At 35.2% G+C, this 27,566-nt stretch overlaps 1 protein-coding gene and 1 long non-coding RNA gene across 3 annotated transcripts; both read right to left on the bottom strand.

The window, feature by feature from the left end:
- Positions 1–3,034: 3,034 nt before the first annotated feature.
- LOC130662993 (klaroid protein-like) lies at positions 3,035–25,142 on the bottom strand. Of its 2 annotated transcripts, XR_008989135.1 has the most exons (7): positions 24,923–25,142; positions 10,109–10,212; positions 9,935–10,046; positions 7,350–7,582; positions 3,803–3,970; positions 3,293–3,743; positions 3,035–3,204 (listed from the first exon to the last, which is right to left on the bottom strand). XR_008989135.1 is itself a non-coding variant. In XM_057462006.1 (6 exons), exons 1-6 carry the CDS (start codon positions 25,050–25,052, stop codon positions 3,537–3,539), a joined length of 954 nt encoding a protein of 317 aa, XP_057317989.1. In that variant the 5' UTR covers positions 25,053–25,142; the 3' UTR covers positions 3,260–3,536. The 2 variants fall into 2 exon arrangements, 1 of the variants encoding a protein (XP_057317989.1); XM_057462006.1 differs by lacking the exon at positions 3,035–3,204 and having other exon boundaries at positions 3,260–3,743.
- On the bottom strand, positions 5,528–6,401 carry LOC130662995 (uncharacterized). Its single transcript, XR_008989136.1, has 3 exons — positions 6,289–6,401; positions 6,047–6,175; positions 5,528–5,846 (listed from the first exon to the last, which is right to left on the bottom strand). It is a non-coding gene; the product is annotated as an uncharacterized LOC130662995 (long non-coding RNA).
- Positions 25,143–27,566: the final 2,424 nt, after the last annotated feature.

Genomic DNA, 27,566 nt, shown 5'->3' with positions numbered 1-27,566 from the left:
GTAGTATCAGGACTCTATCAACTTGTCGTAGCATCTCTAAGCAACACCCTTCTACTAGAGTAGCCTTTAGTCGAGGCGGTTATTTTAAATATCATTTCTGTCACCTAGGCCTTATTACCCGACAGGCCTTATTACCTGCGGGTACCTTATATCCAGGTGAAGATATTTGGCCGAAAAATTTGTATTCTTCTTAAAGAGGCTGAAATTGGCCGATATTTGGCCGACAAATGAATCGGCCTTTTTCGGCCATAGTATTTTTTTAAAGATAAAATTATAGTACTTAAAAAAAATTTAATGCAACTCAAAGTAGAACATAAAAAGTTTTTAAGTTGTAGAACCCCTCGCAGATTTGAATCACGGTGGAAACACGGTGGGTTTGTTCCATTTTACCACTGTGATTACGTGGTGTATCCACCATGATTCCACGGTGGCTTTACCACTGTGTATACACGGTGTTTCCACTGTGATTACGTGGTGGATACAGCGTGGAACCACGGTGGTGAAATAGCACAAAGCCACCGTGGAATCACGGTGGATACACCGCGTAATCACAGTGGAAACACCGTATATACACAGTGGTCAAGCCACCGTGGAATCACGATGGATAAACCGTGTAATCACAGTGGATACACTGTGTATACCCGGTGGTGAAATGGAACAAACCCACCGTGTAACCACGGTGGATCCACGGTGTTTACACTTCCACGGTGTTTCCACCGTGATTCAAATCTGCGAGGGACATAAAAATCTACACGGTAAGCAATGCATGGCGTTCAACACCATGCTGGTATGGTCTCAAGGCAGATACTAAAACAGAATGTAAAATATTCCAAGACAGTATTGTAAAGAGTCCCCGAAGTATGGCGTTATTTATTTTTGTTCCGGCCCTGATTTCTTTAGCAGAGCTCTAACCCAAGTAACAGGGCAGACACGAATATTTGGGTGTCTAGAAAGTTTCCAGCCTGATTGTCGGTGAGACGTTCTGTCCGTCTTAGAACCGATTGCAGGCCACAGGATGATTTCATCGCCGAGATTTTCCAGGTGGTTCTTGGAGAATTTCAGCAGAGTTAAGTCATGGATCCTCCGACCCGAGGCTAGAAGCAGTAGTGCCGCCGTCCTCCTTGATACTTCAAATAGGGTCACTTCAGTTGGGCAGGTTAAAAGCCAGTCGAAAAGCAGCTGGGCGTCCCATACTGGTGCATGGGTCTTTTCGGGTTTTGTGACTAAAATACCCTGCAGTACTTGTCTAACCGAGAAATTCGAGGAAAGGCTCTCGGAGTCTCTTCCTGAGCAAAAGGTGGATACAGCAGATTTATGAACTAAAATCGTACTGTGAGTTAGACCCTCCTTGACGTGTAGACTAGCAATGAATTGGGCAAGTCCGTGGCCCTTGGGAGACCCAGGATCAACTCCGTTCTGCTGACACCAGTTGAGCCATCTGCGCATAGGAGCTCTGTAAGTCTCTAGAGTTGACTGGTGCCAGGTGTCCTTTATTCTGTCATTCTCCTCCTGGGACCAGTTCTCTATCAGGTGTTTCCACACCCAATCCTCCACACTTGTAGTGTAAGTTTTTCGACTTCCGGTGGAGTCCGACCCGTTGCCAGGTCCAGAAGAACTGATTCCAGGTTCTCTATCGTCCATGGCTGGCGCTGGCTTCGGTTGACTAGATCCGACATCCAAAATGTCTCCTCCCTCGGGAGCTACTAGCAGAAACTTCCCCTGGCACTTGTTGAAGTGGTTGAGTATTTGGGGAATGAAGTTTGGAGGATGGAACATCCAAGCTAGCTTGTATACCCATGAGCGACTGAATGCGTCGACAAAGCAGGCTGATTGATCTTTGCAATCTATGACCTGGGAGATGACCTCCCTGGGAATAGAATCAGTATTTTCCGTGACCCAGTCGACTAGAGCGTTTAAAAACGACTTAAGAGTCTCTCTTTGTTCGAGCATAACGTTTTTTAGCCCTGCCATTACACGCTCTGTGGATGTTAGTGGGTCCTTACCTTTTTCTAGGTAGCAGAGCTCATTGTTGACCTTAAGCTCTACGAAGCCTGGTGAAGCCACAATTTCCTTGAGGGTTGGGTTGTATCTAACCTCCTCCCAGTCACTCGAGCCGAATCTCTGTAAAGCTCTCAGCTGAGCTAATCTCTGCTCACATGCCAGTCGTGTAATCTTCTTGTCGTCGATGGACGTATGAAACTCGCCTAGGTCCAACTCGGGGTCAGGGTTAATTACCTTGGGTGCAGTGAGCTGAGTGGCTTGGAAGGTCTGAGGTAGAAGCTGTGTCAATAGATTTACCTTAGTTTTTAAGATTTTTAATTCCAGATCACGTTCAGTCAAAGCCCTCTTTTCTGGGATTAGAGGTTCAGTATTGTCATCATTTGTACGTTACAAATTGTTAGGATCGTGTCCAGAACTACCGCTTTCTTCGCTCATCTTGAGGGGTGGAGCTGTAAAAGCTTCTTGTAGGTCGAATTTGATCTATGCTCGCGGATTTTTCCGCTATTTTAACTTAAGTTTGGGTCATAAAGTTTTTGCGTGTTTACACTATGGCGAAAACTCAACGCTATGAGGAGAGACGCACAAGTTGCCCCGCTTACAGGTGATCACGTGACTCTTAAGCCCCCTCTCACACCGAGGGGAAGCAAGTTAGAAGCAAAGAGGGCATAAAGATAGGCGATTTAAGGTGAGTACTCAACAGCTTCTCTCATAGGGATGCCGTGTATCGGCCAAAAGGGACATAATGTATGGTCCTGAGACCCATGCTACAATGCCAAAGGCACAATGATACTAGTTTTTCTCGCCATAATTTTTGGCGTGTCAATCAACGTATACTATCGTATTACCGCCAAAACTATATAGATGTCAGACATAAAAGCATTGTGGATACGGCAACGCAGTATGGGCCTGACGACCACACTGACATTGCGGCGTTCGCGACAACTATCGCCAATAGCTTGTAAATTGAAGCTAACTATTTATTGAGTTAATATCGATTTATCGCTGTAAATTAATTAAATTTAACTTTTTGCTGTTTAGTTAATTGTATTTTTGATCATTATTTCTCACAATACTGTATAAAGAGTGTAAAATTTTAATTGTTAAACTGAAACACACCTACACCAGAATCCTTTTGCGTATTCGCTCACTCAACTCTGTTTTTCACATATTTGGCTTTTTTAAATGACCAATTGAATTATGAATCTGAAATTTTCGGGATATTATTAATTTATTAGACGTACATGTGATCTGAGTAACATTTGAAAATATTGCGGGGATAGGTTGGCCATACTTATTCCTCGGGGCCTTGTTTAAAATTTTATAAAAAGATTTTTTCACGGGTTTCGTTGTTGGTTTAAAAATACAATGCTAATTATATCCGAATAGTATCAAATTCAGATTTATTCTAATAATTTGGTATGTTCACCAGACGTAATGAACGCAAAAATAACCAACAGATGATGTAAAACAGAGGAAAAATTTCAACTACATTGTCAGCATCCGAAATTCCAGTGCATATGTAAAATCTTAATTATTTAGAGAGCGAGTTGGCCGTGTACTCTTATTCTATAGAGACAAGTATAATTAGGATTTCCACTATTGGAATGAATTTTTACTTCAATTATTCCGAAAGGTTCATTAGCTTTTTCTTTTATTGGAAAATTTTGTATTGGTGAGGCACAGTTATCATAAGTGAATTCTCCAAATAAGAATCCTTTTACATCATCAATGCTTTTGAGCCCCTAAAATATTTACTTGAATTTATTGTTATGTCAGAAAGATATAATTTGAAGTAAGCTACCCAAATTGAGAAATATCGAGGAGCTGAAGTCGTTTTGCCATTCGGTGATAAATGGGCTGCAATGTGCTCAAGTGTTATACTAGATATATAAATAGAGTGGAGTAATTTGATTGCAATTGATCCTGTTGACCCTTTGAACGCCCAACATTGTCCAGGTAATACGTCGTTCTAACAAAAAAAAAGAAAAATACACTTAAGAACCGTTTTCAGATAATTTTGTCCAAGCTTTTCTCTGAGATAAAAACCCTAAACGCTAAATAAAGACACAGACCCGATGCTTTACTCTATGAACTAGCGAAGTGCACTTCAATTTTTTGACAACTTCCATTTGTTTACGAGAAAAGCTTGGACAAAGTTTCCATTTACTGTACAAGTGCAACAAAGATAGTACCGTTTATCCACTTGAGTGCGAATAAAGAAACAAATGAAAACGCGTCTTAACAATAGTTTCTTAAAAAACAGCCCTGCTTAAAAAATCCGATAGATTCTTACAGCTGTATGTATAAGGCCCTATACTTTACTATCGCACTTCTCATAAAACTCATTCATTCTTATAAAATTTCTATAGGAATTTATGAGAATCTATTGGATTCTATGAGATTTTTTAAACAAGGAGAATAACGATAAAACACCTTGAACTGTGCGACGCTCAAATTTATTCATTGAAACATCATTTAAGACCGAAAAATTACAGTATAAGGTAAGGACTAACAAATGATACACGGAGAAAAAAATATAGTAAATTTTACTAAAAAATATGAGAATAATTACTAAATTTGAATAGTAATCTTGAAACGCTTTTGATTAATATAAAAAATTCATAAACAGATTAGCATATTTTACAAATCGTTTAGTAAATTTTACTATCCCAGTTTAGTAAATTTTACTATCCCATTTAGTAAATTTTACTATCCCGTTTAGTAAATTTTACTATATTAGAATGGAAAAAAATTAAATTAAATTTTTAATAGTTTTTCAACTTTTTATTATTATTGATTATTATTATCATTATTTCTGTCATCTGTGTTGGTGTTGGTGTGGATTTTTGTTTTTTAAAAAATCACTTGATTCAACCGAGATTCGAACCCTAATCTCCCGCGCGCGAGTCCTTTCGAATGTCTGACGGCCCGATGTGTCCTATGAACAAAAGTTTCAGAACTTGTAATACATCTTTGTATATGCTATCCCCACCAACTTTTAATTTTATCTATACATAGTAGAATTTACTATACAGATAGTAAAAAAATATAATCGTGTTAGCAAAAAATACATTGCGTACACGGAAAAAAAATTCACGGATTTTTTACGATTTAACTATCGTAATTTTCATTATATAGTATTGTAACGCTGGACTATAAGTTTTCAATAATAATTTTTACAATAGACTATCGTAATTTTTATTTTATAATTTATACTACTACCTGAAAGAAAAAATCAGATACTATAGAGTAAATTATACAATTTGCGTCAACATAAATTCTAATACAACTATCGTAAAATGAATGAGTCGGTAATGTAGAATTTCTTTAAATATAAAATAATAATTAGAAGTCAATGGAGTAAAATATATTTTCTTAAGAAAGTAGAACTTATAATTAATAGAAAAGAAAAATTTATCATTTGGAATTTTTTTTTTTTTTTAACAGTTAAATTAAGAAGGAAAATACAATCTCGAAATAAAAATAAAACATGTTGAAGTAGTAATAATAAAATATTTATTTAATATTTTTTCAAATATATTTTTTTGGTGTATATAAAATTTAGTATTAATTATTTTAACTTTATAAGTTATAATATTACATCAGATTCCAAAAGTATTATAATTTTTTCCTTTTGAATAAATAACTCATTTCTTTGTATTCAAAATACGCACATGTAGAAAATTTAAAAAAACCATAGGTGCAATTTTTTCGAATACTTTTTTTCTATAATTTATCATTTGTAAAAAAATCCAAAAATTATTAGGCGTCTGCTAACTTCAGTATCCATAAAGAAACTTTAAATGTCCATAATTTGAGGTTATTGTCGACAAATGAAGAATATCCTGTAACAAAATTAGGAGAATTGAATTTATTAGAAAAAATAAATTTTCATTCATTTAGAATCATTTATCCTATGACCACATAATACTACTAAATTGTTTATAAAAATAAACTTCATGTCCAGATAAATAATTTTAAAACGAACGATATACCCACAGAATATTCAGTTTAATAAAAATTAAATAGTATAAATTATACTTACACTACCAAATTATTATATTCCAGAATCTATGTAGGTTTGTTATGAAGAAAGCACAGTTTTTTTTTTAAATTTCTTATTTACAATTGTCCGAAAAACGTCATGAAAAATAACCTCTATTTCTGCACTACACTGTGGATAAAGATGAACTGATTTATAAATATATATAGTTGAACCACAAATAATACAGACAAAGTAGATGTCATCATTTGTATATATATATATATATATATATATATACTCACACAAGCATCACATCATGGTATTGTGACATTTGTCTTTCATACGGAAACGCTTCAGATGGCATATACTATACCATGTCAAAAAATTTACAATTCAACTATCGTAATTTTTGTGACTTGTATTGTAAAAACATAGAGGCAGCACTGTAAATTAAGAGGAAGAATAAAAGAATAAATATTATAATTAAATCTCATTTTTTATTCTTTTACTATTTACGATAGTAACATTGTAATATTTCTTATTGAATTTTATACAACAAGCTCTTAATAAAATTACGATAGTGAATAGTAAAAAATCTTTTACAAACTGTAAATTTTCGTATCATATATTTGAAAGTTACAGATAATAAAAGTATAGTCCAGGATTACGATAGTAATATTGGAATTTTTCGTCGAATTTTTTTTCCGTGTATAGTAATTTTTAATATTTTGTATAGTAACAAATTCTATATTGTACATACGCCCTTTTACCTTTGGGAAAACAATGTTTGATTTTCAAGCGTAGAAAATGTTTACTAATCGATTGGCGATGAAAAAAAATTTTATGCGCCCTTTTACCTTTTGGCACGCGATATAGTGATTAAAAGCAAGTAAAGATGAGTATCTAGTATAGTTTCCGAAACATTCAATATATTTCGGGAAAAACTAATTATACATGGGTATATATGACTATATTTACGACTGCTTCATATATGGAAATCGGCAGTATACGGCCGTGTATGACTGGATATGACTACATATAGCTTGATATGGCTGACCAATTTTTCGCCGGTTAGTTTGAGATTCGATTCTATTCAATAATCATTGATGTAGTAATGATTGTGATGATGCAGAAGAAATTGTAATGGTAAAAATTTAAGAAATCAATGATAGAGTCAATTTATTGTGGTGTGTGCAGAAGCCCTGCTTAAAAAATCCGATAGATTCTTATAGCTGTATGTATAAGACTCTATACTTAACTATAGCAATTTTCATAGAGCTCATTCATTCTCATAAAATCTCTATGGGAATTTATGAGAATCTATTGGATTCTATGAGATTTTCTAAACAGGGAGAATTCTTACTTGAATTACGGATCGAGGGCTATTCTGCCATTGGCAAAACGGTATCAAATCGAACATTGAAAATGTGTCTAAATCAAATTGAAAAGCTTGGGTATCTCGTATTGAAAGTATAGAACCTCCAGATACTTCAAGAGCATAATCAGTATTGCCCATTTTGGCAGCGTCTTTAAGTTTTAATTCATGTTTGATTAAATTTCGCACATCGTCTAATCTTGGCATGTGAATCTCAGCATCTGAAATATGGATTTATTACGCCAATCGTTAAAAAAGCAAAATTTTTAGCACTCAAATAATGTACTGTAACCGGAAAATTTAAATTACATTCTGTCTGTTGCGTTCACTCAGTTTTAAAGATTACCGTAATTCGGGTCAGGTTATTGTCAACTACGTAAGTCATGCTCCCGAGAAAAGCTTAAAAAGCGCAGATGCTAACGATGGAGAGCGCTTCACCAGTGTATAAAAGTCAGGAACACTCGGTCTCTTCCTCTTTCGTCGGTCAGACATCATTCAGAGAGAATCTCTTCTCCACCTAGCCTAATCGACCACAACTTCAGTCGTTCGTCTGTAGACACCATATTTAGATTGCGGTGCAATTTACCAAATATCACGATAACATCAGCCGTATCATTGTCATCTTCGATTCACGAGCTGGACAAGTCTTGGTCGGTGGGAGAACTCCTATTCACCCAGATCGTGGTGAATATTGTATCAACTAAATTGGGAAGGTCATGTCGTCATGGAAGTATTGGATTGGTTCGAGCAGGAAGGATAGACGCCTGAACATCTAGCCTTGGATTTGGAATCACAAGTGCATAGTGCGAGATTATACAAGTGTGTTGTACGCGAGGCAAATTGTTTTAGTTACAGTACCACCATTCTGATTAGTTTTTCGATTTTGGGCACATGTTGATTGAGTAAAGTTGAGTCCCTTTAATATTGTCGGGATTGAATTAATATTATAGAGTGGCGTGGATTCGTTTGACATTTAAACTAATAAATTCAATGGTTGATCTATTGTTGATCTATTGTACTACATAATGTAAATGTAATTTCACAAAGGTAACCCATAAGTTACATTAACATCACACTTGCATACATGTTTTTACGTGACATTATTACACGGAGAAAAAAAAAACAGTAACCGTTGCTGCGCAGACCAGTAATCCAGTCAATGAACGTGTTTGGGCGGAAGTTTAAGTATAGTGAAAGTAGATTTTTCTATACTTATATTTATTCAATTGACTGGATTACTGTTCTGCGCAGTAATGGTTACTGTTCTTTTTTCTCCGTGTACGTAAATAAGTGTGAAACTGAGTTTCATGTGCCTTACATATGGTTCACGTGTTACTTATAATGTATGTAACGCAGTATTTTCAGTTTTGTCACTGCAACGCCACAGTTATATTTAATGTGGTTACTGGGATATCATCTATTATAGTTATTGTTAGAGAATGGGATTTCGAAACTGATGTGTTAACGTCCCTTGTCCCCATATAGGAAGAAACAATAGGCCCAAGCTTGGCCGAGGCTTGGCGCAAGACTTATTAACTCTGGGGAAAGCTTGAAATCCAAGCTTGGCCCAAGTCTGTCTAAGCATCGAAATGATAACACCCAGCCAAGCTTGAGTGACAGTGTTGTGCCAAGACTGCATCTAAGTATTGGCCCAATATCGAGAGCCAGTGTTGTGCCAAGACTGTTGCTAAATAAGCACCTATGCTTATTAAAAATAAATTAAAAAAAAAAAAAATATTAGTAGACATGTGCGGAATTGTAAGATATGGAAATAAATTTGTACACAGAGAAATCAGGTGGATCGATGAAACTAATTTTTTTTTTGCATTTGCTGGGTCTCGAACCTGGTCCTTCATGACTGCTAGGCAAGCGTCTTATCCACTAGGTTGTTACGCTATTCACAGAAGCCAGGGGTTTTTAGGTACTATTTGTTATTTAGACTGGTAAACTAAGGCTTGTCACTTGCATAATGGCTGAACCTTGTCCCAAGACTAGCAAACCAAGGCTTGTCACTTGAGCATTGGCTGAATCTTGTCCCAAGACTGGCAAACCAAGGCTTGTCACTTGAGCATTGGCTGAACCTTGTCCCACGACTGGCAAACCAAGGCTTGTCACTTGAGCATTGGCTGAATCTTGTCCCAAGACTGGCAAACCAAGGCTTGTCACTCGAGCATTGGCTAAATCTTGGCCCAAGACTGGCAAACCAAGATTTGTCACTTGAGCATTGGCTTAACCTTGTCCCAAGACTGGCAAACCAAGGCTTGTCACTCGAGCATTGGCTGAACCTTGTCCCACGACTGGCAAACCAAGGCTTGTCACTTGAGCATTGGCTGAATCTTGTCCCAAGACTGGCAAACCAAGACTCGTCACTTGAACGTTGGTCGGATCTCGGACCAACCTTGGGAGGCCGAGCCTCGGTAGCCCAGTATTGTGCCAAGACTGGCCCCGTTGTCAATATTTTTTTTCCTACAAGGGTTCGTGGACTACAGTTGTAATTCTGACTTTTTTTTTAATTCCCAACTATAGATATTCAGTACAGCAGTATAGTGAAATAATGTTATTAGATAAAATACCTTTATCATTCCATTGTTGCATAATTTTTGAAATTTTTACAGCAATGTTATCGATTTCCATTATTTTCTCTTCTGTTTTTTGTCGTCGATCTAGATCGCTATTTACCTCCATCTATAAAAATTCTATGTTGATTTCACAGTATACTTTGCAGAAAAGCATGACTTGATAGTTACCGTAAGAGTGTGAAAACGATTTTGAAGGTGAGCTAAGTTTACCGTTAATGATTTGATTGAATCTCTTGCCGAAAGTCTGTCACAAGTATAAGACACCGCTATTGCTAAAAACAAATGAGGATATGCTATTTACTAGGTTAGTTTAGTCTAAACTGTTGCACTCGTCCAGAATAACTGATACAAGAATTATTTATCCAATAACAATTTGTCATGAATACCTTAATCAGAAATAAGTTATTCTTGTAAAAAAAAATCTGTCTATCGGTTGACCCTGCGGGCCAGCCCTAAAACTTCCCGCTGTTTTCGAGCTCCTTGAGCTCGAAAACTTTGTCGTGAATACATTTTCGAGCTCTTCGAGCTCGAAAATACTTTTGTGTGCTGTTCTTTTCGAAAAAAATAGTTTTTTACCATTTTTTCTCCAACAATATCTCTCAAACGAATAAACCGATCGAGACGGTTGAGGTCGCAATCGACGCTTTTTATCAAGTTCTGAAGCTGATCAAATTTTGAATTTGATTTATCGAGTCGATTTTGAGATATTTCAAAACAACTAAAAAAAAATTTTTTTTTAATTCTTTCGACAACGGTTTCTCTTGAACAAATGAACCGATTTTGATGGTTGAGGTGGCATTCGACGCGGCTTATAAAGCTCTAAAGCCCAGTCCATTTCGGAATCAATCCATCCAGCACATTAAAAGTTATCCAGAAAAAACATTTTTGAAAAAATTTTATTTGTGGAATATCTCTGAACGAGCCCTACCGATCAAGCTCAATTTCTCACAGCTTCAAGATATTGACAAGTCGCGTCGAATGACACCTTAAAGTTCAAAATCGGTTCATCCGTTCGAAAGATACAGGTATTTACATACGTACATACGTACATACACTCGGACATCATCTTGAAATTAGTCAGAATAGCTTCCTAGGACCTCAAAACGTCGACATCTGATGGAAATTCGATTTTCGTAAATCGGACCGAAACCAATAACTTCCCGAATTTTTGAAAATTTACAATTTTCTTAGCGGGAAGTTAAAAATCGGTAGAAACCAGTAAAAGTATCTAGGTAACGGTTGGCCATGCGGCTCAGCCTTAAAATTTCCAGCTGTTTTCAAGCTCCTGGAGCTCCTTGAGTATGATGACGCATGCTCATTCGAGAGTAACGCATGATCATGCATGACCAAGCTGCTCTAAACTTTGATTTGGCTTGAATAATCAGAGCGCCTAAAGGGTTAGAAAGTAGAAAATTCATCAGGGACTGAACAAATGGATAATAGCTTGTTGATGGGAACCCGAAAGATAACAAATAAAGGAAGTCCTTTACATAGGGTATGGGGAGAAGTTGCGTTCCACCACTTAGTCACAAGCAACCATGTTGACCAGCGCTAGGAGACTGGTACCACCTTTCCAAACCCATTTCGACCAGAGTCTTTTTATTTCCTGAGATGGTAGTAGCGTTTGGCGCACAGAGGTAGGACTCGTGATGGCTGTGGTTACTTTAGTCATCACTCGATTATATTTTTCGGCTAAAAGTATCGTCTGGGTCGGAAGATGGGAATGACTTCACAGGGCATGTCCAAAAGAGCGTGGAAATGGCCTCCGGTAAAACGGAGGTGGACTTCACTCCTGTTACATTAATCAATTAATTGATCATGCATGACTAGGTCCGATGATTTTTTCCCGGGGTGCTTATCCGTAAAAGTTGATCAGATTTAATCTGATTTGATCAGAACGCATCCAAACATTCTTTCTGGGCACTATACTACATCAATATAACTTATATTGATGACTTTTCAATCAAGTTAAGCTTATTCGTCCTTTGATTGGGCTACGTAACATTTGACTCTCGACAAAATACCCATAAACCAAAATACTCGTGACAAAATCACCGCAACCAAAAAACTTTACGCTGCTTAAAAAATCCAATAGTTTCTTATAACTGTATGTATGTGGTGGTTCGGCTTCACTCTGCGAGATGGCATTGTACAACTCGCGCCTCTCGCAGTACCTCGTCCCTACACCTGTTTCAATATATAACATTTCCAACATGTAACTTCCAACACGGCGCCTTAGGTGGGGTATATGATATACATACCTAACTAAGGAGTCTCAGCTATTGTATACTTGGACGAAACGCCTCTCACCCCACAAATCCTTTTTCCATCTCTCCTCTTCTCATCATCACTCACAACGCTTCACTGTTTGGTATGTAGCGACTTAGGTAGTGATTGTTTCAATCTTATCCTAAAGATGCGTCGCTACATGTATAAGTCCCTATACTTAACTATAGCACTTCTCATAGAACTCATTAATTCTTGTAAAATATCTATGGGAATATATGAGAATCTACTGGATTCTATGAGATTTTCTATACAGAGAATGCTTACATATATCATTATTATTATTATTATTATTATTTATACTGAACAATATCAAAAAAAGAGGCAAACAGAATTTTCCGATCGTAAAGCACACTCTAATGCTTCGCATTAAGAGTCGTGCAATATCTCTGGTTAACCTTCATGGATAAGTAATTTTTTTTCCTTTTATGATCTAACAAATTTCAACGGTATATTTAAACAACAAAAAAAAAATGCAGAGAAAGTTAAAGCAAAACGAAAGCACGTGAAACAATGATGAGGTTAAATATAATGTGATGTAACTCAGTATATCATCAATTTCGGGTGAAAATGGCAATCTTAGAGAAAAAAACATACTGATCAAATATAGAATAAATATATAATTGATCGATATACTTTTTCAGTGCATATTATACCAACAGGTGATCAATATTTTAATATCATCATGGTCATATTAATTATCAAAATTATTACTATATTTTTTAAAACGGTTATTTTGTCGCGGGTATTTTGGTTTGCAGATATTTTGTCGTAGGTATTTTGTCGTGGGGTCGAAGATCGTGTTACCCTTCGATTGTCTCATAAATTAATTTCTACTAAAACTTATTACACAACTATTTCTCAATAGTCCATCGGCTGAAGAGGAGGTCCCGTAAACATTTTGTTGGCACCGGGTAAATCCAACTGATTCTTATGTATTTTGGCCCAAGGATCACGAAAATCGGGTCCATTTTGTTCAAAGGTGGTGCAAACAATTGTTTATAACAATTTAATTGTTTAAATCAAAATAACTCCCGAACCGCTGGTTTGTTGGGGCAGTGAAGAGGAAAAAAAATGTTCAGAATAAAAAAATACACAAAAAAGGTATCATATGTTTTTTTTGCATCTCGAATATTTCGCGAGATATAATAAAAAAACGAGCCGGCGCTCGGACCTCTCCCTCTCGCACTAGCGACTGCCTATGCGCGAGCTCTCTCTCCGCCAAATCGCGTCAGACGCCGGAATAGGCCGGAATTTTTCTAAGTTTTTTACATTAAAAATCATAGAAAAAAAAAAAAAAATCGATAAAATGTCGATACCACCAATCGACAGCATTTTTTCTGAAACGGATTTCTGTCGTATCGTCAAAAGACGTTTTTTTTTGTTAACTAATGTTATAAACAAATGGATTTTTTCAAAGTCCAGATTGAGTTCAAAAAACCGATATCACCAATCAACTGCGATTTTCTTTAAACAGATTTCTGTTGAACAGTCAAAAAACGTTTTTTTTTGTTAACTAATGTTATAAACAAATGGATTTTTTCAAAGTCCAGATTGGGTTCAAAAATCGAAAAATTTTCGATACTACCAATCGACAGCATTTTTTCTAAAACAAATTTTTGTTGCATCGACAAAAAATGTTTTTTTTTTTTTGTTCACTAATGTTATAAACAAATGGATTTTTTCAAAGTCCAGATTGGGGTCAAAAAACCGATATCACCAATCAACTGCGATTTTGTTTAAACAGATTTCTGTTGAACAGTCAAAAAAAGTTTTTTTTTGTTAACTAATGTTATAAACAAATTAGTCCCTCGGCTGAAGAGAGAAGCCCGTATGCACTTTTAGGTCCCCGGATTCTGATTAATGATATTTACGTATTTTTTTCCGAGGATCACGAAAAACTGGGTTATTTTGCTCGCCGATGGTAGGTTTAATTGTTAATAAAAATTTAATTGTTTATAACGATATAAATCAAGAAGGACTGATTTGACGGGGAAGTTTATTAAAAAAAAAAGTTTTAAAATTAAAAAACCAACAAAAAATGTCCTTATCATTTTTTTGATAGAATGAATATTTTCGGAGATAGCGCAAAAAACAACAAGTAGCGGTCGAACCTCTCTCCCGCGCGCACGGACTCTTGCGACGAACGACAGGCACAGAAAAATACAGGGACGAAAAAAAATTCAATTCTCGGTGTCAACTAAAGATTAAGAAAAGAAACTCATAGATATCATAGAAGAGACTCTATGGAAGATTTCCAGACCCATAATCGATGGATCCACCCCATAGACACCGAGTAACAGCCCCATAAATGGGAGTTTTTCAATTAAATTGTCGAATTTTTGACTTTAAAAAATTCAATCCTCGATGTCCATCTGAGATTAAGAAAGAAACTCATGGGAATCTTCTAGGACACTATACAAAAGATTCCCAGACCCATAATTGAAAGATTAACCCCATAGACACCGAGTAACAGCCCCATAAAAGTCGTTATTTAACTTGTTTTTCGAGAATTTGAGTTTTAAAAATTTAAGTTCTCGGTGTCTACTCGAGATTAAGAAAAGAAACTTATAGAATTTTTATAGTAGACCCTACTGAAGATTTCCTCACCCATAATTAATTGATCCACCCCATAGACACCGAGTAACAGCCCCATAAATGGGAGTTTTTCAATTAAATTGTCGAATTTTTGACTTTAAAAAATTCAATCCTCGATGTTCATCTGAGATTAAGAAAGAAACTCATGGGAATCTTCTAGGACACTATACAAAAGATTCCCAGACCCATAATTGAAAGATTAACCCCATAGACACCGAGTAACAGCCCCATAAAAGTCGTTATTTAACTTGTTTTTCTAGAATTTGAGTTTTTAAAATTTAAGTTCTCGGTGTCTACTCGAGATTAAGAAAAGAAACTTATAGAATTTTTATAGTAGACCCTACTGAAGATTTCCTGACCCATAATTAATTGATCCACCCCATAGACACCGAGTAACAGCCCCATAGAAGGGGGTTTTTTAATTAAAGTGTCGAATTTTCGACTTTAAAAAATTCAATCCTCGATGTACACCTGAGATTAAGGAAGGAAACTCATGGGAATTTTCTAGGACACTATACAGAAGATACCCAGACCCATAATAAAAAGATTAACCCCATAGACATCGAGTAACAGCCCCATAAAAGTCGTTATTTAACTTGTTTTTCGAGAATTTTAGTTTTAAAAATTTAAGTTCTCGGTGTCTACTCGAGATTAAGAAAAGAAACTTATAGAATTTTTATAGTAGACCCTACTGAAGATTTCCTCACCCATAATTAATTGATCCACCCCATAGACACCGAGTAACAGCCCCATAAATGGGAGTTTTTCAATTAAATTGTCGAATTTTTTACTTTAAAAAATTCAATCCTCGGTGTTCATCTGAGATTAAGAAAGAAACTCATGGGAATCTTCTAGGACACTATACAAAAGATTCCCAGACCCATAATTAAAAGATTAACCCCATAGACACCGAGTAACAGCCCCATAAAAGTCGTTATTTAACTTGTTTTTCTAGAATTTGAGTTTTTAAAATTTAAGTTCTCGGTGTCTACTCGAGATTAAGAAAAGAAACTTATAGAATTTTTATAGTAGACCCTACTGAAGATTTCCTCACCCATAATTAATTGATCCACCTCATAGACACCGAGTAACAGCCCCATAAATGGGAGTTTTTCAATTAAATTGTCGAATTTTTTACTTTAAAAAATTCAATCCTCGATGTTCATCTGAGATTAAGAAAGAAACTCATGGGAATCTTCTAGGACACTATACAAAAGATTCCCAGACCCATAATTGAAAGATTAACCCCATAGACACCGAGTAACAGCCCCATAAAAGTCGTTATTTAACTTGTTTTTCGAGAATTTGAGTTTTAAAAATTTAAGTTCTCGGTGTCTACTCGAGATTAAGAAAAGAAACTTATAGAATTTTTATAGTAGACCCTACTGAAGATTTCCTCACCCATAATTGATTGATCCACCCCATAGACACCGAGTAACAGCCCCATAAATAGGAGTTTTTCAATTAAATTGTCGAATTTTTGACTTTAAAAAATTCAATCCTCGATGTTCATCTGAGATTAAGAAAGAAACTCATGGGAATCTTCTAGGACACTATACAAAAGATTCCCAGACCCATAATTGAAAGATTAACCCCATAGACATCGAGTAACAGCCCCATAAAAGTCGTTATTTAACTTGTTTTTCGAGAATTTGAGTTTTAAAAATTTAAGTTCTCGGTGTCTACTCGAGATTAAGAAAAGAAACTTATAGAATTTTTATAGTAGACCCTACTGAAGATTTCCTCACCCATAATTAATTGATCCACCCCATAGACACCGAGTAACAGCCCCATAAATGGGAGTTTTTCTATTAAATTGTCGAATTTTTGACTTTAAAAAATTCAATCCTCGATGTACACCTGAGATTAAGGAAGGAAACTCATGGGAATTTTCTAGGACACTATACAGAAGATTCCCAGACCCATAATAAAAAGATTAACCCCATAGACATCGAGTAACAGCCCCATAAAAGTCGTTATTTAACTTGTTTTTCGAGAATTTGAGTTTTAAAAATTTAAGTTCTCGGTGTCTACTCGAGATTAAGAAAAGAAACTTATAGAATTTTTATAGTAGACCCTACTGAAGATTTCCTCACCCATAATTAATTGATCCACCCCATAGACACCGAGTAACAGCCCCATAAATGGGAGTTTTTCAATTAAATTGTCGAATTTTTGACTTTAAAAAATTCAATCCTCGATGTTCATCTGAGATTAAGAAAGAAACTCATGGAAATCTTCTAGGAAACCATACAAAAGATTCCCAGACCCATAATTAAAAGATTAACCCCATAGACACCGAGTAACAGCCCCATAAAAGTCGTTATTTAACTTGTTTTTCTAGAATTTGAGTTTTTAAAATTTTAGTTCTCGGTGTCTACTCGAGATTAAGAAAAGAAACTTATAGAATTTTTATAGTAGACCCTACTGAAGATTTCCTCACCCATAATTAATTGATCCAGCCCATAGACACCGAGTAACAGCCCCATAGAAGGGGGTTTTTTAATTAAAGTGTCGAATTTTCGACTTTAAAAAATTCAATCCTCGATGTTCATCTGAGATTGAGAAAGAAACTCATGGGAATCTTCTAGGAAACCATACAAAAGATTCCCAGACCCATAATTAAAAGATTAACCCCATAGACATCGAGTAACAGCCCCATAAAAGTCGTTATTTAACTTGTTTTTCGAGAATTTGAGTTTTAAAAATTTTAGTTCTCGGTGTCTACTCGAGATTAAGAAAAGAAACTTATAGAATTTTTATAGTAGACCCTACTGAAGATTTCCTCACCCATAATTAATTGATCCACCCCATAGACACCGAGTAACAGCCCCATAAATGGGAGTTTTTCAATTAAATTGTCGAATTTTTTACTTTAAAAAATTCAATCCTCGATGTTCATCTGAGATTAAGAAAGAAACTCATGGGAATCTTCTAGGACACTATACAAAAGATTCCCAGACCCATAATTAAAAGATTAACCCCATAGACACCGAGTAACAGCCCCATAAAAGTCGTTATTTAACTTGTTTTTCTAGAATTTGAGTTTTTAAAATTTAAGTTCTCGGTGTCTACTCGAGATTAAGAAAAGAAACTTATAGAATTTTTATAGTAGACCCTACTGAAGATTTCCTCACCCATAATTAATTGATCCACCCCATAGACACCGAGTAACAGCCCCATAAATGGGAGTTTTTCAATTAAATTGTCGAATTTTTGACTTTAAAAAATTCAATCCTCGATGTTCATCTGAGATTAAGAAAGAAACTAATGGGAATCTTCTAGGAAACCATACAAAAGATTCCCAGACCCATAATTGAAAGATTAACCCCATAGACATCGAGTAACAGCCCCATAAAAGTCGTTATTTAACTTGTTTTTCGAGAATTTGAGTTTTAAAAATTTAAGTTCTCGGTGTCTACTCGAGATTAAGAAAAGAAACTTATAGAATTTTTATAGTAGACCCTACTGAAGATTTCCTCACCCATAATTAATTGATCCACCCCATAGACACCGAGTAACAGCCCCATAAATGGGAGTTTTTCTATTAAATTGTCGAATTTTTGACTTTAAAAAATTCAATCCTCGATGTACACCTGAGATTAAGGAAGGAAACTCATGGGAATTTTCTAGGACACTATACAGAAGATTCCCAGACCCATAATAAAAAGATTAACCCCATAGACATCGAGTAACAGCCCCATAAAAGTCGTTATTTAACTTGTTTTTCGAGAATTTAAGTTTTAAAAATTTAAGTTCTCGGTGTCTACTCGAGATTAAGAAAAGAAACTTATAGAATTTTTATAGTAGACCCTACTGAAGATTTCCTCACCCATAATTAATTGATCCAGCCCATAGACACCGAGTAACAGCCCCATAGAAGGGGGTTTTTTAATTAAAGTGTCGAATTTTCGACTTTAAAAAATTCAATCCTCGATGTTCATCTGAGATTGAGAAAGAAACTCATGGGAATCTTCTAGGAAACCATACAAAAGATTCCCAGACCCATAATTAAAAGATTAACCCCATAGACATCGAGTAACAGCCCCATAAAAGTCGTTATTTAACTTGTTTTTCGAGAATTTGAGTTTTAAAAATTTTAGTTCTCGGTGTCTACTCGAGATTAAGAAAAGAAACTTATAGAATTTTTATAGTAGACCCTACTGAAGATTTCCTCACCCATAATTAATTGATCCACCCCATAGACACCGAGTAACAGCCCCATAGAAGGGGGTTTTTTAATTAAAGTGTCGAATTTTCGACTTTAAAAAATTCAATCCTCGATGTTCATCTGAGATTAAGAAAGAAACTCATGGAAATCTTCTAGGAAACCATACAAAAGATTCCCAGACCCATAATAAAAAGATTAACCCCATAGACACCGAGTGACAGCCCCATAAAAGGCGTTATTTGACATTTGTCGAGAATTTGAGTTATAAAAAATTCAGTCCTCGGCGTCCACTGTATACTAAGGAAGCAAACTCATGGGATTTATTAAGTAGACCCTACTGAAGATTTCCTAATGTAACCGATAATTAATCGATCAACCTCAATTTTTTAAATATTTGATCGATTGATTATGGGTCAGGAAATCTTCAGTAGGGTCTACTATAAAAATTCTATAAGTTTCTTTTCTTAATCTCGAGTAGACACCGAGAACTTAAATTTTTAAAACTCAAATTCTCGAAAAACAAGTTAAATAACGACTTTTATGGGGCTGTTACTCGATGTCTATGGGGTTAATCTTTTTATCATGGGTCTGGGAATCTTCTGTATAGTGTCCTAGAAAATTCCCATGAGTTTCCTTCCTTAATCTCAGGTGTACATCGAGGATTGAATTTTTTAAAGTCAAAAATTCGACAATTTAATAGAAAAACTCCCATTTATGGGGCTGTTACTCGGTGTCTATGAGGTTAATCTTTTAATTATGGGTCTGGGAATCTTTTGTATGGTTTCCTAGAAGATTCCCATGAGTTTCCTTCCTTAATCTCAGATGAACATCGAGGATTGAATTTTTTAAAGTCGAAAATTCGACACTTTAATTAAAAAACCCCCTTCTATGGGGCTGTTACTCGGTGTCTATGGGGTTAATCTTTCAATTATGGGTCTGGGAATCTTTTGTATGGTTTCCTAGAAGATTTCCATGAGTTTCTTTCTTAATCTCAGATGAACATCGAGGATTGAATTTTTTAAAGTCAAAAATTCGACAATTTAATTGAAAAACTCCCATTTATGGGGCTGTTACTCGGTGTCTATGGGGTGGATCAATTAATTATGGGTGAGGAAATCTTCAGTAGGGTCTACTATAAAAATTCTATAAGTTTCTTTTCTTAATCTCGAGTAGACACCGAGAACTTAAATTTTTAAAACTCAAATTCTCGAAAAACAAGTTAAATAACGACTTTTATGGGGCTGTCACTCGGTGTCTATGGGGTTAATCTTTTTATTATGGGTCTAGGAATCTTCTGTATAGTGTCCTAGAAAATTCCCATGAGTTTCCTTCCTTAATCTCAGGTGTACATCGAGCATTGAATTTTTTAAAGTCAAAAATTCGACAATTTAATAGAAAAACTCCCATTTATGGGGCTGTTACTCGATGTCTATGGGGTTAATCTTTTAATTATGGGTCTGGGAACCTTCTGTATAGTGTCCTAGAAAATTCCCATGAGTTTCCTTCCTTAATCTCAGGTGTACATCGAGGATTGAATTTTTTAAAGTCAAAAATTCGACAATTTAATAGAAAAACTCCCATTTATGGGGCTGTTACTCGATGTCTATGGGGTTAATCTTTCAATTATGGGTCTGGGAATCTTTTGTATGGTTTCCTAGAAGATTTCCATGAGTTTCTTTCTTAATCTCAGATGAACATCGAGGATTGAATTTTGTAAAGTCGAAAATTCGACACTTTAATTAAAAAACCCCCTTCTATGGGGCTGTTACTCGGTGTCTATGGGGTGGATCAATTAATTATGGGTGAGGAAATCTTCAGTAGGGTCTACTATAAAAATTCTATAAGTTTCTTTTCTTAATCTCGAGTAGACACCGAGAACTAAAATTTTTAAAACTCAAATTATCGAAAAACAAGTTAAATAACGACTTTTATGGGGCTGTTACTCGATGTCTATGGGGTTAATCTTTTAATTATGGGTCTGGGAATCTTTTGTATGGTTTCCTAGAAGATTCCCATGAGTTTCTTTCTCAATCTCAGATGAACATCGAGGATTGAATTTTTTAAAGTCGAAAATTCGACACTTTAATTAAAAAACCCCCTTCTATGGGGCTGTTACTCGGTGTCTATGGGGTGGATCAATTAATTATGGGTCAGGAAATCTTCAGTAGGGTCTACTATAAAAATTCTATAAGTTTCTTTTCTTAATCTCGAGTAGACACCGAGAACTTAAATTTAAAAAACTCAAATTCTAGAAAAACAAGTTAAATAACGACTTTTATGCGGCTGTTACTCGGTGTCTATGGGGTTAATCTTTCAATTATGGGTCTGGGAATCTTTTGTATAGTGTCCTAGAAGATTCCCATGAGTTTCTTTCTTAATCTCAGATGAACATCGAGGATTGAATTTTTTAAAGTCAAAAATTCGACAATTTAATTGAAAAACTCCCATTTATGGGGCTGTTACTCGGTGTCTATGGGGTGGATCAATTAATTATGGGTGAGGAAATCTTCAGTAGGGTCTACTATAAAAATTCTATAAGTTTCTTTTCTTAATCTCGAGTAGACACCGAGAACTTAAATTTTTAAAACTCAAATTCTCGAAAAACAAGTTAAATAACGACTTTTATGGGGCTGTTACTCGGTGTCTATGGGGTTAATCTTTCAATTATGGGTCTGGGAATCTTTTGTATAGTGTCCTAGAAGATTCCCATGAGTTTCTTTCTTAATCTCAGATGGACATCGAGGATTGAATTTTTTAAAGTCAAAAATTCGACAATTTAATTGAAAAACTCCCATTTATGGGGCTGTTACTCGGTGTCTATGGGGTGGATCCATCGATTATGGGTCTGGAAATCTTCCATAGAGTCTCTTCTATGATATCTATGAGTTTCTTTTCTTAATCTTTAGTTGACACCGAGAATTGAATTTTTTTTCGTCCCTGTATTTTTCTGTGCCTGTCGTTCGTCGCAAGAGTCCGTGCGCGCGGGAGAGAGGTTCGACCGCTACTTGTTGTTTTTTGCGCTATCTCCGAAAATATTCATTCTATCAAAAAAATGATAAGGACATTTTTTGTTGGTTTTTTAATTTTAAAACTTTTTTTTTTAATAAACTTCCCCGTCAAATCAGTCCTTCTTGATTTATATCGTTATAAACAATTAAATTTTTATTAACAATTAAACCTACCATCGGCGAGCAAAATAACCCAGTTTTTCGTGATCCTCGGAAAAAAATACGTAAATATCATTAATCAGAATCCGGGGACCTAAAAGTGCATACGGGCTTCTCTCTTCAGCCGAGGGACTAATTTGTTTATAACATTAGTTAACAAAAAAAAACTTTTTTTGACTGTTCAACAGAAATCTGTTTAAACAAAATCGCAGTTGATTGGTGATATCGGTTTTTTGACCCCAATCTGGACTTTGAAAAAATCCATTTGTTTATAACATTAGTGAACAAAAAAAAAAAAACATTTTTTGTCGATGCAACAAAAATTTGTTTTAGAAAAAATGCTGTCGATTGGTAGTATCGAAAATTTTTCGATTTTTGAACCCAATCTGGACTTTGAAAAAATCCATTTGTTTATAACATTAGTTAACAAAAAAAAACGTTTTTTGACTGTTCAACAGAAATCTGTTTAAAGAAAATCGCAGTTGATTGGTGATATCGGTTTTTTGAACTCAATCTGGACTTTGAAAAAATCCATTTGTTTATAACATTAGTTAACAAAAAAAAACTTTTTTTGACTGTTCAACAGAAATCTGTTCAAACAAAATCGCAGTTGATTGGTGATATCGGTTTTTTGAACCCAATCTGTACTTTGAAAAAATCCATTTGTTTATAACATTAGTGAACAAAAAAAAAAAACGTCTTTTGACGATACGACAGAAATCCGTTTCAGAAAAAATGCTGTCGATTGGTGGTATCGACATTTTATCGATTTTTTTTTTTTTTTCTATGATTTTTAATGTAAAAAACTTAGAAAAATTCCGGCCTATTCCGGCGTCTGACGCGATTTGGCGGAGAGAGAGCTCGCGCATAGGCAGTCGCTAGTGCGAGAGGGAGAGGTCCGAGCGCCGGCTCGTTTTTTTATTATATCTCGCGAAATATTCGAGATGCAAAAAAAACATATGATACCTTTTTTGTGTATTTTTTTATTCTGAACATTTTTTTTCCTCTTCACTGCCCCAACAAACCAGCGGTTCGGGAGTTATTTTGATTTAAACAATTAAATTGTTATAAACAATTGTTTGCACCACCTTTGAACAAAATGGACCCGATTTTCGTGATCCTTGGGCCAAAATACATAAGAATCAGTTGGATTTACCCGGTGCCAACAAAATGTTTACGGGACCTCCTCTTCAGCCGATGGACTACAATTTTTGATCCGATTAACATATCAACATAAAGACAATAGACAGAGAAGGAATGGTCTGGATAAAATTTTAAATCAAAGACTAGATCTCTCAAACATTGATTTATCGAATTCATCATTGTCAAAGTTTATTGAGTAATTAGTTATCTTATTTTATTTTTAACTCCCCGCTAGGAAAATCGACAATTTTCGAAAAATTCGGGAAGTTATTGGTTTCACCCCGATTTGCGAAAGTCGAAATTTCATCAGATGTCGACATTTTGAGGTCCTAGGGAGCTATTCTGACTTTTTTCAGAATGATGTCCGAGTGTCTGTATGTATATGTGTGTGTGTGTGTGTGTGTGTGTGTGTGTGTGTGTGTGTGTGTGTGTGTGTGTGTGTGTGTGTGTGTGTGTATGTGTGCGGATGTGAACGCTCTATAACTTTTTAACTAATGAACCGATTTGAATGGTTAAGGTGGCAATCGAAAGAGCTTTTTGGCCATCAACTTTCCTGAAAATTTCAGATCATTTGATCAAGTAGACTCGAAAATATTTAAGAAGTACGAAAAAAAAAAAATTTTTTTTTTTTAGTTTTATATTGATTTCTCATTAACGAGTCGAACGATCAACTTCAAAATCTAATCAGCTCTAGAACTTAATTAAACGCGTCGATCGCCGCCTTAACCATCTCAATCGGTTAATTTGTTCGAGAGATATCGTTGGAGAAAGAAATGGTGCAAAACGGGTTTTTCCAAATATCTTCGAAACGGCTGAACGGATAGATTCCAAATTCGTATCAGCTCTAGAATTCAAGAAAACGCGCCGATTGCCACCTCAAACGTCAAAATCGGTTTGTTAGTTCAAAAGATATCGGTGCTGCAAAGTTAAAAAAATAACATAAAGTGTTATTTTGTCCGGATAAATCAAAATATAATGTACTAAATGTGTCTGAAATCATACCAACTCTTCCTATTTATAGTCTCTTTCGATCATTATATAATGTCATCTAACTTGTTCTTTAGTTTAAATCAAGTTATCAGCAAAAAAATGAGAAAACCCAGTTTTTAATATTTGTCTCGGATATTTTATATATTATTGCTCTGGCCTAAGTCAAAACTCATTCAAATCTTGATTTTGATCACTGTCAGTGATTTCTGCCTTGATACATTTATTTCATTGAACATAATCGAGAATAAAAATTTTAAAACCGCTTCTTCATTAATAATTTTTGGTTCTTAACTTGTCAAACTTTAGCAAAAAACGTAACTTGGTAGAGCTCGAAAAGCTCATAAAAAACAATAGCAGGTAATAGCATTTTCGAGCTCGAAAATATATTCACAGTAATGTTTTCAAGCTCCTTGAGCTCGAAAACAGAGGGAAGTTTTGGGGCTGGCCCGCAGGGTCAACCGACGCCCAGATTTAAAAAAATTATTTTTACAGTGAATGTCCCTTCATGTTTCATTTATCATTATTCTCTACTTTTGTATCTGATCAATTTTACTAAGTACGGCCAAGAAAGATTTATCTAGAATATTTTAACTAATTACTCAAATTTCCAATGAATTAATAACTAACCTAATAACGTTGTAGTGATTAGAAATGCCAGAAACCTCATGAGTTTACTGTGGCATATTAATTTACAGTTTTCGATGTTAACAATGCAATCGTCAGCATTTATACAGCAACACGTCCGACGATGTCTCATTATAATTTATATACGTATTTGTAAACAAAGATAGAGCGTACTGAATCCGTTTTAAATTCATAACTTCACGGTAAAAAATAATCGTTTTTTTTTTTTTTTTTTTTTTTTTTTTTTTTTTTTCAATGAGCCCACAATAATTCATTATTAAGAGCCAGCTTCTCAATTCAATTCATTTTGTTAAGTCCAGAAAAAGTCATAGCTTATTGCAAAAGAAGCCTTTTTTTTTTTTCAAATTCATCACTTTTTTTTGGTTGGATAAAAAAATTTGAAGAAACTCTGAGAAAAATTGTTGATGCGGTAGAAAATGAGAAAAGATTTGCGGCCAAATCGAAGTGAGGCAGGTTCCAAAGTAGCTGATTTGGCTTGGAATGCCCCACATATGCCCCAGATAACAAAATGTAAAATGTTGTTTATAAACTAATATTGTAGATTGTTAGAATATGTTTTCAATTAAAATTTTTACCTACTATATCTTAAAGTTTATCCTTCAATTCCTACTATCGCGCTATTTCATATCAACCCTCTGAGCAATGCCGGGTACCTCAACTAGTATTAAAATAACAAAAAATAGCTTGCAGCTATTTACAGTAACTTATCAACGGTATATGATAAATAATAAAGAAGATTAGTGATCAACAATAAAAATACAATGCAATAAGTGCAATGACTATGCCTAGACACGTCTATTTCAAACAATGGCTAGACGGAGAGTGCTTTTCTTCATTTCAAGATGATTCTTCTCCATTGTTTCAGTGATAATTGCTATCATTAATGCCTAGTAATGGAATTTGAAAGTCGTAACGACTCTGTGAGCCAGGCATTAATGATCGTTGACCATTGGCTAGTAATTGTGGTGATTAAACACCCCCCCCCCCCTCCCATGGGGTTACGTCGTATAGGTTCACTAGTGTCACTCCGATAGTTTAGCTGTGTATACTTCCGTCTCTCGTAATATCATCCTAGGGTTGTGATAGGCATCATTTGAGACTGCTCGACGTATCTTTTCGTTACCTATTTATAAATTTACTTAATGCTCAAACATAAAACAAATAAATAGGCTCGTCCACGGCCACGTGGATAGTTTAAGGACGTTCTTGCGCGACTCGTGAGTCAAATGAGGGCCAATTGTTTCAAATTTAATCCCGATAATATGGAATTTTTGAAAATATCTCCATAATTTTTAAATAATTTATCAATTTTTTTGAACTATCGAAAATATTTATGCAACAGTTATTGTAAAAAATGTAAATTTCTTAAATAGACAATACTCTGACTCAGATTTTTTTGTCATAATAAAACCAGCAAAATCGCAAATTGTAAATCTTAACATATATATATTGAAACACGTGGAAAATTCGACATCGATCCGTGGTTCAAAATTATTTGAAGTAATAAACGGTTATCCGTTGAGCAATAAAGTTGGTGACATCTGTGGTTAAAAATTTAGACTTTGACCGAGCAATCGACCCGACGCTTAGATTGAGAAGATCCGGTTGAGACGCTGCAGGTAACGGCCACGTTTTGAGTTCTTGAATAATTTCGATTTGTGATCAAAGAACAATTGAATCGCGAACAATAATGAATGGTGAACAATAAGCCGAGTTTGTTGTAGCGAAAAACTTAATTAGCCGAAGCATCGGCGCGACGTGATCAAGTGGCATGGTGATATTCGCGCAAAACCGTGTTTTTGTTGTTGTAATGAACAAGCGAACTGAGTTGTTGTGCGTTTGTTTTGTAATAACGAATATTATTTAATTAATTGCTTATGGTCAATGAATGGTAATCATTTGAACAGGTGATCGAAAAAAAATTATCTTACATTATTTTATTTTAGTCGAAGATTTCGGAGAACTGCGGATTATCTGTATCTTGTCCGTAACGACAGTTGAGTCTTCGCCGTGTACAATACTCTGACGTCACCCGTCAAGTATTTCGTTAAGGCGGGCAGTTGTATGAGTGTGTCGAGGAAATAAAGGAATAGTTTAGTTTATTTTGTCAACCGAATGTTTCGATTGCGTTTATGCAACGGGAATTGTTAATTAGATCAAGTACGATATTATCTTGTTAGTAATTGCCGAACCGTTGAATACCGAGCATACCAAGTTAGTGATCAATTTGGACGTGGAATTGGATTTGGACTGTATGATTGATGTAATATTTTGATTTGTTATTCTATTGTTTATGTCGAGTCACAAGCCGAAAATTATTAGTAATCTTAAATGTCTGACCTTTCCCTGATCTGTCACCTTGAGTCAAATGTTATGATAATTGTTTATTGGTGAGTATAGTCACCTGGCGCCTAACTTAGATAATTTGAGCAAGGTTGCCAAATTCTAAGTGTATTTGGACTTCACTCCGGTAGATCCCCGGTGGTGAAAAACCCGTTACAATATATATATTTATGCGTACGATTCAAACACATTATGGATAATAATAATAAGAATAATTATTATGTGACAAATGATGATGAATATTTTAAAAGGAAATTCGTTTAATTACTTGTGATTGAACAAA

This window comes from Microplitis mediator, chromosome 2 (genome assembly GCF_029852145.1).
Source record: "Microplitis mediator isolate UGA2020A chromosome 2, iyMicMedi2.1, whole genome shotgun sequence".
NCBI classification, from domain to species: Eukaryota; Metazoa; Arthropoda; class Insecta; order Hymenoptera; family Braconidae; genus Microplitis; species Microplitis mediator.
The sequence above is the reverse complement of the archived record's forward strand: the minus strand, read 5'-3'. Positions and strand labels throughout refer to the sequence as shown.